The 12,525-nt window shown below is 35.4% G+C and overlaps 1 protein-coding gene across 2 annotated transcripts; it reads right to left on the bottom strand.

The window, feature by feature from the left end:
• Positions 1-1,355: 1,355 nt before the first annotated feature.
• On the bottom strand, positions 1,356-10,183 carry LOC306855726 (trimethyllysine dioxygenase, mitochondrial-like). Of its 2 annotated transcripts, none has more exons than XM_079394555.1 (8): positions 9,975-10,183; positions 9,693-9,843; positions 8,961-9,137; positions 5,907-6,186; positions 4,905-5,024; positions 4,041-4,277; positions 2,659-2,797; positions 1,356-2,455 (listed from the first exon to the last, which is right to left on the bottom strand). In XM_079394555.1, exons 2-8 carry the CDS (start codon positions 9,835-9,837, stop codon positions 2,324-2,326), a joined length of 1,230 nt encoding a protein of 409 aa, XP_079250681.1. In that variant the 5' UTR covers positions 9,838-9,843; positions 9,975-10,183; the 3' UTR covers positions 1,356-2,323. The 2 variants fall into 2 exon arrangements, with proteins under 2 accessions (XP_079250681.1, XP_079250682.1); XM_079394556.1 differs by having other exon boundaries at positions 9,986-10,146.
• Between the last annotated feature and the right edge of the window lie 2,342 nt (positions 10,184-12,525).

The raw sequence follows: 12,525 nt of genomic DNA, 5'->3' as shown, positions 1-12,525 counted from the left end.
TAATTATTGTTGTAGAGTGTGACAAAAATGACGCGCATGCCCAGTAGCGCCAAACGTACCCCTTCAGCCTTAACCCCTTCCCAGGGGACAGGAAAATCTCCCTTTGCTCTGCCTTTTCACTTCAAAATTAAAACATTTTTACTCCACAAATCTAAAACATAAACGTGTCCACAAATGCACACAAAAACGTTCATATTCAACATAATACAATGTCACAGATCACTATTTTCTTCTTGTATATCAACCTCAAAACTGTTTTTCGACTTAAATCTCACAAATGTTGCTCTTCAGATTAAATGAAAGAGTTCAGAAAGTAAGAGAAGCATAGCCATTAAATGTGTCGAGAATTGGTCAAATGCAAAACAAAATAATAATAAGGTTTTTACTATTTTTAGGTATTTTATTTCTATGTTTACTATAATTTTGTTGCATGCATTTTTATTTAATTTCTGCATTTTCTTAAATGTGTGTAGATAGTATTTACAGAGTTTTAACTTTTAGTTTTAGTTAGTTTTTCTTATTTGTAAGTCGCTAAATGACTAAAAGTAAAAAGTAAAGTACTAAAGAAATTTTAGTAACGTAATCCATTACACATTTTAGGTAATAATCAGACTACTTTCTTTTTTTTAATAACTTTTAGATTACTTTTAGAGACGTAACTCGTTTTTCACATTGATATAAATAGGATAATCTTAATACAAAATAAAAAAAATATAGCTATTCCATTCTTTGTTATTAACAACATGAAGTAAACATGTCAAGATTTCTTAAACAGGGGTTTATGAAGAAACGGCAAGAGCTTTGAGTGTTTCATAAAACCTAATAATTAATTCAATCATAAAAATGTAAAATGAAAATGAATCATTTTATAAGAGACAAAACCAAAATAAAACACATGCATGTGTTACTTAATTATTAACTTATTACTTTAAAATCTCAGGAGTACCTCAAGTAGCACTTAGATGAAACAGGTTTGGCTAACAAAACAAAAAAAAAAATAAGTTTGTGAATTCCTGCTAAATTTGTGTTTAAAAGACTTGTGTTTACATTGATTCAGGCAGTATTCATTCAGCAGAAGCTTTTATCCAAAACAGCTTTTTCACAGTAAACTAGAGTAGCACACAATATGTTCTGGGAAATAATATATGAACTAAATGAAAACATATCTTGGTTAAGAGTCTTACATAACTTGCCTTTTCCACTACCTCCTGCACTTGTGCATAGTTTGTATTTATTGTGTGCATTTTATTTTTTATTATATACATTGTGTATGTTCACAAACTGTAAGTTCTTTGTCTAAACTAAAATTAATAAAATCAAAAAGTGGTAAAATTAAAGTCAACAAGACAAAAAATGCAAGGAGATTCATTTATTTTCGGTAACATTGGTATTTTTGTGCATACATTCATTTGAGATCATTTTATATAGGATACAGGATGTTAAAATGCAAAGATAAATGCAATATAGCATATATATTTAAACTTTGTAAGGCATGCATTCCCATACCACTGTTAAGGGACAAACCCATAGATATATACCCAGCACTGACAACCATTTTAAGGAATAGTTCACAGTATCAGTTTAATTTTGAGACAATTGTTATTGTGAATGAAAAACGCACACAAAAACAACAACTTTTTGGCTTTGTCACGCATGATCTTCACAACATGTCACACAAGCTGGACCAATGCCAACTTTATTTTTATCTGAAATTGAGTGATCGTTTCACTGGAGAGGACTTTTGTTTGTCAGCTAGGGTCATGTGCATTACTCTGAATCTGCCTAGATACGGATTTCAGTCTGTTGGAAATGATCTACAATGAGCACCATTCACTTGCATTAGACGGTGAAAAATCCTGTCATGTTTTACTCTAAAACTTTAATTTCTCTTCAGCTGAAGAAAGAAAGACCAATTCACCATGGCTTGCCTGGGGGTGAGTAAATAACCAGGACATTATCATGTTTGTGTGAACTATTCCCACAATTCAAAGGATCTTCTGATTTAATCCTTTAGTCTGTCTGTGAACAAAAACCTTAAAATCAGACATTACAGCATTTTCACCTCATATTCTCTTGAGTTAATGCACGTCCTGACCGTTTCTAAAAATATATCATTTAAATTCAACTCTATTGCTACCATCGTTTTTTCTGTGGAAAGAAATTGTTATGGATCAAAACATACATCCTCTACTACAAACCCATTTCATTAAGATCATAAAATCATTCAAACAAAGAGCTGATGTTGTGATCCTGTGCTGTCCTAACGCTTGAGAAATCAAGGTGTTTTTGGTAAATGCTGGTTGGGTGGTGTAGCATTAGGCGCTCAGGCCTGGAGACCCAGAGAGCGAGCGGTGTTCAGCACATCGTCACGCGTCAGATAACATCCACACAGCTGCCGCAGGCCGGTGAACGACTCTCTGCCATGCAGAACGCGCCAGTTATCGATGAACAGGACCTTAGAGAAAACAACAGTAGGTATGTTATACAACTACTTCAGGCATGTACTTTGCAATGTGTTTATCTCTCATAATGTCAAATGCAAAAAAATAGGCTTTATTTTCTTTATGGCTTGTTTTTTAAATGATAAAATATGACCCAGGCATGTTTTCAAACCTGTTTCTTGTGTTGCACAAACATCAGTGGAGATGTACCGCATACCTTGCCTGGTTTGAGTTTGACCCAGAGCTCATTATCTGGTCTCCTGAGTTCAGCGCTGAGCTGCCTGTGAGCCATGTACCAGCGCCGCACCACATCATGAGGGACGGTGTTAATAACAGAACGGTCATAGTTATTATACCTGCAAAACAAGAAAACACAACTCAAACAAAGTGCAGCAGAACCTCCATAAGTTTATTAATATCATTAGGAAATTAATTTCCTTTAATAACTTACATTCAGCTCAGTTCTGACCTTCTAGTACAGCAAAAATTGCAATGCACATTTATTTTTTCAGATTTCTATTTTTTTTAAAGAGAATATTAAAAATATTCTCAATCGTTTGTGCTGTAAAAATGTTGGTGCTGCTTTGGTTTTTTAGATATTAAAATAATATTATTTTGGTCATTCTGAGGTCACTCAGCCCCCCCCCAGAATACGGCTACTAACAATTAAGTGACTGCGACTATTTCGTGATTTGGTTTGCCATTTGAATTTTACCTTATTACTTCAACTGTATTGTTAAAAAAGACAGTAGTAAGAACAAAAATACTACCGGAACAAATCAGCACAAACGAAGCACGAACAAACGAGACTATTGGGGTAAAGCAAGTGGGGGGCTGAGTGACCTCAGAATGATCACGATTTATTTTCTAAAAAACTGAAGCAGCATAAACGCAATTTTTCCGGCAAAAATGAAGCACAAGCAAAGAAGATTATTTCGGGTGAATTTGGAGCATGTGGGGGGCTGGTGACGTCATCGCCTACAATGTCTAATATTCTAAAAACCGAAGCAGCCCAAACAAAACTGTTACCTGCACAAACCAGCACAAACAAACGAGACTATCTGGGGTGAATTTGGAGTATGTGGGGGGCTGAGTGACCTCACAATGACCTATAAATATTATAATAATATCTAAAAAACCAAAGCAGCACAAACTAAAATTTTTACAGCACAAACGATTGAGACTATTTTGCAGATTTTGGGTGGGGGCCAACTTCACGGAGGTTTTTGTGTTCGGGTCAGTTTTGATCTGGAAGTGACCTGTAGCTTTATACATGAAATACAGATTTGTTTGTGTGTGTGTGCCTTACACCTATTAGTTAGATTTGTCTAAAATTACTAATATAAAATGCATTTTTCTCTTATCTCACACGCACTTTTAGGAATTAATTTTGTTGGTAAATATAAATATGCACCCACAGAGACACTATAAACTGATTAAATATGTAACTGACATAACAAATACACTACATCTAATGAAATACAGCTCAAAAGGGTGTATGGCAGAAGTAAAAAAAAAATTAAAACAGGACTGTTTTGGTGCCAAAAACATGATGTTATAAGGGAAAATTTATGACACGTGCAGGAAAAGGTCTGTTACCGAATCATGTACACCTCATTGTTCCAGGGATAGACGTTGAGCACGGGGCCGATGCCGATCATGTGGTTGCGATGCTCACTCAGGTTCTCCACATACTCATGTTTGATCGGCACGTGTGAAAGCAGCTCAAAGTTCTCAGGCGTTCGCTGGAGCACCGCGTCAGCGGCGTGGAAACCGTCCACCAGCAGAGTTCTGCCCCCCGTTCCTTCATGTCTCAGACAGTGAAACACCTGGATGCTTATGGAGCAAAACAAGATATTAAAACCATATTCACCATTATACTGTACATGAAAGTTGTGTTGCTCATTTCAGTTCACCAGTGCTGGGTAGTAACTGATTACATTTAAACTGATTATGTAATCAGATTCCAAAAATTAAACACTTGTGATTAGATTATATTACATTTTAAAATGTGATTACAGCTTTTTATGGATTACACGGAATCCATAAAATTACCTGGAAGACTTTGGGCATTAAATATCATTGCTGTTTTCGTCTTTCTTAGTGTTTGTTCATGTAATGCAGGGATTCCCAAACGTTTTTGTCAGCCAAACCAGTTAAAATAAAATATTTCATATATATATATAGCTAATAATAAGTACTGTAGTGTTGTTGGGTTTTCGTCTTTGGAGACTGGACTTATAAATGAGTAGAAAAATGTGGACATCAGTAAAAAAAAATCTGTCAAATCTGTCAAACTTGTTTTCTAAAGTTACTCCAGTGGTCGTTAGATGATTTAAGCTCTTATAATAGAACAGAGAGGATGTGAATTTGACTGAGCATGCACTATGGAAACCTGATCTGACAGACAGACATTTGGCCTTTCGTGGCTAATTGAAGCCTAGCTTTGATTTTCCCGTTTACCCGCAGGGTTCTTGAAAGTATGACGTGTCGGTGTGGCGGTCCAGCGCCAGCTTTGTGTAGGCTGTATCTCCACGAGAAAAATCTGAAGTGAAGTCCCACATCCGCCCATACATGGTCTCCCTGGAAACAAAGAATTGCTTCATCTTAATTAGGATAAACTGTGACCTTCATTTTCAAAATCAATCAAAATCTGAATGACATGGTTCTCCTACTGTTACACTGAAACAAGGGCAGCATGACATGCATGTCACAAGGACTTAAGATGACTCAATGAATTTAATACTTATAAAAGTTTATGGTGATGCAGATAGCAGACAATAAACTGAGTGCAAGTGTATGCCAGAGTTTGTTCAGAGTTCTGCACACTTGTGAATTGTTTCACTATAACAAAGTATAAAAACGATATAAATAAGAGGTTCACTTCAATCTACAGTAGACTGATTTTTTGATTATACATGAGTTTTCACTCAGTCACTGATTATAAAGTGCTCTTTGCTCACTTTCTGTACAGAACTCATTCATTTGAACAAAAGTTGTATTTTTTCACACTGCAAAGTTATATACTGAAATGCATGACGGAATCCCATAGAATTTACAAGTGACCGTGCCACTCTTACAGGAAGTAAGTTTGCGTGAATGCCTAACAAGGTTAGTTTATATCCTACGATCTCCCAAGTTTTCCTGTGGATTATAATAAAACTCTTCTTGTTTTTATCTCATTCATCATGTGCTTCTCTACAACCTCCGAAACGTTTCTGCTCATTTTTATACAATGCATGTGAATTGGGACAGGGGCAATTTAAGCTCCAGATGTAATTAAAAAGCATCATAAAACCAGCATATGTGACTTACAATATTCCTAGCTGTTTTTACAAAAGAAATAAATGGATGATATGAAGCTGAGTAAATGATGGCACACATTCTATAACATTAAACTATCAAAAAAACAAGTTTGAATGATTTAATTGACTTATTTCAGAGGCGTTACACACTAGCCCTGACCTGATGAGGCTCACTCTTTGGGTCGCTGTTTCAGTAGCTTCTAGGGTTGGTGGGACACCTTCGACGAAGGCAATTCCGTAAAGCAGGAAGTTGTTGAGGAAGTTCTTCAGCTCCTCGTCGCAGCTCATGAACTTGTCCCAACTGGCAGCGGGCACCTTAGCGCTGGAGTAGATATCTGCGCTCCACAGTATACGAGGTTGCACGGCGCTTCGCTTCTGGCCCTCGTAGCTGTTCTGGGCCAGCCATGTTAGGCTGTACCGCGTGATGTGACCATCTGGCCCTGGAGGTGATCACAAACACGGCAGAAATTACTTAATTGCGATATATCACGATAATGAACATGCACGATATTGTTATCGTGGGCACTTCAAAATACCGTGAATAATTATTTATTACAAATTATTCACATTTTTAAGAATACTTTGAGTCATTTTGGTCTATTAAGAATACTTTTCCCATCAACTGGTTCAAATGCACAACACTGCTGTATGCTGCATCAAAGATGAGAAGGATGAAGATGAACGCGGATGAGAAGCACGCGGTGAATGAAAGCACACATTCACTGTCTGACAGAAGATGTTACTAGTTCAATGATGAGTCCATCAGGATATCTGCAGTTCAAGCTCAATCGACAAAAATTTATGAATTAAAAAAAAGTCTGGGATACAGTGAGGCACTTACAGTACAAAAATAAACGTACGTAATCAGTTTCAATAGTGTAGCCAACACCATAATATTCAAAAACCATAATAATTTCTATGTAAAGTTACATCCAATTTTACAACTTCATTGACACTTCAACACAAGACTATAAACCCTGAACCCATAAAGTAGCTAAAAATGCTGATTTATACAGCTTAACAGCACCAGAAATACACGTATTCATAGATTTAATGTTAAATTGCACTTCCAGTTAAATTGATTTCAATAGATTTAGTAACTGCAAAATAATCAATATCCTTTCTATTTAATCGTTATTCTTAGAGTTTACACATTGTCTTACTAACATAGTGAAAACTGAATCATGTCAATCATGTATTCCTCATACCAGGTAATATTTACCATAAGTACTTTGATTGTATTGCCAGCCAGATGAGGCTGAGTAAAGTCTGGTCCTCTTATTCTCTTCTCCCCAATCTAACCATGCTTTTTCAGACAGGTTTTTTCTTGCCTGCACGGGTCTTACTGGGGGCTTTAAAGAGATTGTGTTAGAGTTCATCCAAAACTCGTGTTGTTTCAAACCTGTATGACTTTCTTTCTTCTGCAGAACATCAATGAAGATGCAATGTATTTAAGAACCAGAGACGTTTCTCAACATATCTTACACAGCATCATTTGGATGATTTTTGGGTGAACTATCCCTTGGTCGAACAGCAGAGATGGAAGTGTGGATTTTCTAGATTTGTACATAATTTTAATTTATTATAAAAATATTGAAATACACTTTGCATGAGTTTAAGCATAAATAAGCAGAGAAATCTAGACATATATTTTACCTGATACTGATATTAATATGGCCAGTCTGAAAACTCCTGGGATTTGGCTCTCAAATATTTAAATATATTACAATTTTTAATCATTTAAATATTCATTATATTTAGAAAAAAAACAGTTAGTCATTTGCTCTGCCATTTTTACAGCGGTTAGGTGAGAAAAACACAGTTTTGGCAGATTCAGGATTAAAATCTCCAAGTACACAAGTGGGAGGACTAGTCCAGTCCAAATAAGGCTTTAGAATTTAAAGCCTGATTTTCTAAAAAGCTGCTTTAAAACAATTTGTGAAAAGTGCTATACAAATAAAAATGGTAACACTTTAGGGAGCAATTCTCACTTTTAACTAGTTGCTTATTAGCATGCATATTACTAGCATATTGGCTGTTTATGAAGCACATATTAATGTTTTATTCTGTATGATCACATTTTAGATCTCTTAATCCAACCCATACCTAAAAAAGGGAAATTGCAATACTGTCAGGGCAGTTAATGCCTCGTCACACCAGTCGACTGACACAATCAATCCTGGGCCAAAGTAACACAGACACAAAAGTCCTGAGAAAGTGTGGAATGCTGTTACTATGTAACTGACTGTTATAATAATGCAATGCTGTCTATAAAGTGAATCTCACAGATGTCTGCTGAGTTTCGTAAGAGTCAAAGGTTTGTCTGTCTTTCTCACTGAGTTTTATCTTTACTTAGGAAAGCGATATCCATCTTTGTTTGGGAAGAGCGTTAAACTTATCTGAGCACACTAGGACCACAATCTCTGAGGAGAGGACTGAAACATGAAGACACAGTTAAAGTCGGCTTATCTTCCAATCCCAACATTAAGCAATCTTGCAGGAAACCGTGACTGTTATGTAAAGGTGACACACGCTCAGTGATTTTGTTTTGTTTCAATCCAATCTGAAAGGATGTTTATCAGGAAATGAGGAACAGGGAATAAATAAACGTGTGCAAAATTAATGGTGCATCTAATTTCAAAGGCTGCACATTTTATGTTCATTGCAAAAAAATAAACATTGCATTTCAAACATTGCAGGAACTAAATTACAATCACTGATGTCTCACAGGCCATTTTATAATGTTACTTTACTAAAATATGAAGCTGACAAATGCAACCTCCAGAGGGTTTGGCCTTCAAACATTTATTAGTTTGAAAGGCCTTCCTTACTGTTAACATCAGCTCATAATTATCAAGCTGCAAAAACAACAAAAATGAAACTAATCTATATTTGTCAGTAAAGACATGCATGGCATCATATCAGACCTGGAGAAAATGAATCAGAATTTTGTCATAAGATTAGGATTATCAGTGCATAATAACACAATTTTGACCTGTTCCCTCTGCACATGAGCTGCTGTTAGGCAAATAGTCACAGAAAAGCAGACAAAATAACTAAATAATGACTACAGGCTACTTTTATGGTGGTTTTCAGTTCTTTTTTTTAGCTTGAGGCTGAGGAAATAATGGCAGAATGTTCCTTTACTTTGGTAAACTAGTTTCCCTGGTTCTCTTGAATGGTTTTCAGTTGAACTGGATCAAGCCACACTTACATGTGAGGAAGAGGTTGTTCTCATCCACTCTGCTCTTTGAAGGCCTGATGTTCAGATCAATGCTGGTAGTGTCCAGGTTACGCTGGTTTGTTTTCAGGTTGTAGCATGAAGCGGATCGGCAGTGGTCTCGCAGCCAGACGTAGTCAAAGTGCATTACAAGACCACCATAGCTGAGCTCTGCAGAAATACATGAACTCATTAGACATTCTTCATTTTACTACTTTTATTATGGCATGCATCATAATTCTGCAGTGATGTGCATATATCAGTGAAAATAATGTGGATATAGAAGTGATCCATTTTAGTGAATTTTGAATAAATAGAGCGTAAAATAAAATAATCATGCTATTATGACATTGCATTACATAAATCGATATTATAGTGGCCTCCAAATAAGACACTTTTATTGTCTTTAAATATGTTTATATAGTTTTTATTAATTTTGATTTCAGTTTTAGTTATTTTTGTACATAACGTTAAACTAAATGAATATAAAAGTTATAAGTTTTTTTACTAATAATAAATGTTGTTATTATTTTATTTTATTTTATTTCAAGCAACATTTTTTTTTTTTTTTTTGTTAACTAGAACCACCCTGGTTTGATCATTGTCTCTATCTATAATTATTTGGTTGAGAATGAGATACAAAATGATCCTTTGCAGTTCTACTTTTCAAAACTCTGCCTATAATAACATGTAGATATTAATCTATTTAGAATGCATGTCTCTCACCCAGGCAGTCAGGCAGAAGCTGATAGTTGCATGAAGATGAATGGGGTGCAGTGTGCTGTAACTTCTTGCTCTGAGAACTGGCTCCCAAACCCTGTTTCAAGTGCATATATCCACTCAGTCTGGTCAACAATCTTATCAGAGCCATGGTGACCTGCAAAGAGAGAAGCACCCGTGCACATAACGCATTACTCACCAACACATGCAGCCGAATAGCCTCATACTGGATAAGAGTACAGATAGTAACAATGTAACAAATACAGTGTATCAGTGCATGCATGTTACTTGCTGCGCACGAGATGGATCCGGAACGTCAAGCTCGCGCGTGCTGTGGTGACAATTGTGAAACTTCGGTGAACTTCAATTTACGGTTGTTTCTTAACGAGCTGCCATATATACTCGTTTGCATTAATCATTAAACTTGAACTTCATCCCCACCATTGTGACCATGAGGCGTGAAGACGTGCTACTTAATATTCATGAGCCAGAGCTGTGCCATTGGAGGTTGCCTTGTTAATATTAAGTAATTATTAACAAGTCTTCAGCAGAAGAGTGCCACGCAACATCACATCGGATTTATTCATATTAATAAACCAAGCCTTTACCATAGTAGCATTCAGTTTTAGCGGTTTCTGTTCAATATAAAACAAGTGTGCATATTCTTACATTTATTTTCGTCATTTACTTTACACTATCGACATTAAAACTATATTTATTTTATAACATTAACATTTTCATAGCACTTCAAAAATAATAATCATCCGTAAATAAAAGCCACTTTCACATTTCTTCCTCACAACTTATGTTACTAGTTATTTTATTTTCCAACTTGTTAAGTATAGGCCTATTTGTTCATTAAAAACTAGCACTTTTACATTTTTTGGTAGATAGTGGACTAGAAAGCACTAGGTCTTTTCTTAACGACAAATAAAATGTGTTAAATATTAAGAATAAAATGTCCCGAACTCAACAGCTGGATACTAGTAATATTTCCAGATTACTTTAATACCATAATATACTATATAATAATAATAATAAACACAATAACGCTGAACATTAACTCTCTCACACACACACACGCACACACACACACACACACACACACACACCCAAACACACACACACACACACACACACACACTCAAACACACACACACACACACACACGCACGCACACACTCTTAAAGAGGAAGTGTCAATTTTACAGCCAGTGTGGCTACTGACCCCTGGTGGTACAAATATTGCAGAATGAACAAGCAGCATAGAAAACTGCTGACCAGCAATGCTGTGTGCAAAGAAATAAAGAAATTAAATGAAATGGTGTTTGTTTTGATGTAAACTCAGGTAAGTATGTAGGCCTACGTCTTTGAAGACGTAGTCTATTATTAGTTTTTTTATTGTATATGGTAAAGTGAAATTTAAATGTATGTGTATGCACTTTAAACACCCTAATATATAAATTCATTATTTTTATAATTTATAATCAATTATTATAAATTGATATTTTCTTACGGTATAGTACCTTTAAATGCATTATGATTAAAAGTTATACCACACTGTACAAAACATGCTGGTTTTGTTTATTTTTTTGTTTGTTTTTTTCTAAAAAGGAGAAAATAAGGTTAGATATGTTATGAAAATGTTAGGTTAGATATGCTATAAAAAAAGTGCACTTTAACAAGATTTTCTTTTGTCTTGAAGCTCAATAAAAGTTCAATTTATTTTAAATGTATCACAAAAATAGTTCAGTTTCCAAGAACATAGGCACATAATTAAGTGAAAAAAGACGTTTGACTAAATGACCTTATAAAATTCACTTAGAGCCTACTGAATGGCTGAGTAGGCTACATATAGTGTACTTCATTTGGGACACAACTATTGAGATGCACAAATAATAGGTGTTTGGTTTGCCATATCCTGTTTTTTTTCGAGGCACCCTACACCTTTTGGATGTATCACTTATCCTCCATCCTTATTTGATTCTTTCACCCTTCAGCAGCCGCCCTGTAGATTAAAATCCCTGAGAGAGCCTTTTCTGTCGCTGCACCTAAATTATGGAATGCACTTTCTCTTATTAACTGTCAGAAATGCTCCCACAGTTTCCCATCTTTGTAGAAATTGCCTACACACACTGATATGATTAGTATTTTATTGTATTGATTAATTGATTTTTATTATTATTATTGTATTATAGAATTGTTCCATTTTATTTGTTCAGTTGTTAGTAGCGCTTTGGGTAATAGAAAAGCATGTTATAAAACAGCTGTATTGTTATTATTATACCTCATCATACCGTGCTTAGTGATCTGTGCCTGAGCATGATGAGAAGTCAAATCAGAGGCAAAAGTGTAGTTTTTATTATTTATTAAACAAGAATCGAAGTAAACAAAAAGCACCCTCTCATGTTTCACATTACAGTACAGTATTGAAAATAAAAATTGTGAGTCTTATAGCCAACAGAGTGTCTCATTCAAGCGTTCAATGTCAAGTGAATTCTTCATCATAACACATAGACCTATTGTTTCACAGTCATACAGCATCTGAGATAATTTGACAGGTCTTTTTTTATGCTTTCATTTCGATACAACAGTAGCTAGTTAGGAAGTGAAATGGGAGGGAGACGGATTCAGGAAAGGTCCACAAGCCGGGACTCGAACTCGGGACTGGCCCGCTTCCCATGAGGATCTCGACCCCAACAGATGCTAGATCTTCAAATCGTGATAATTGATCTTTGGCAAATTTGGTTCTTCAAACAAATTAGCGGATTTCATTAAAATATCTGGATTAAGTTCTCTGAAATTACTTTGTGTTCTTGTGTGCACTGGAAAGAACCACT

Source organism: Barbus barbus (assembly GCF_936440315.1).
Source record: "Barbus barbus genome assembly, chromosome: 36".
Lineage (NCBI taxonomy): Eukaryota > Metazoa > Chordata > Actinopteri > Cypriniformes > Cyprinidae > Barbus > Barbus barbus.
Note: the sequence above shows the minus strand (reverse complement) of the source record. Positions and strands in the feature narration are given on the sequence as shown.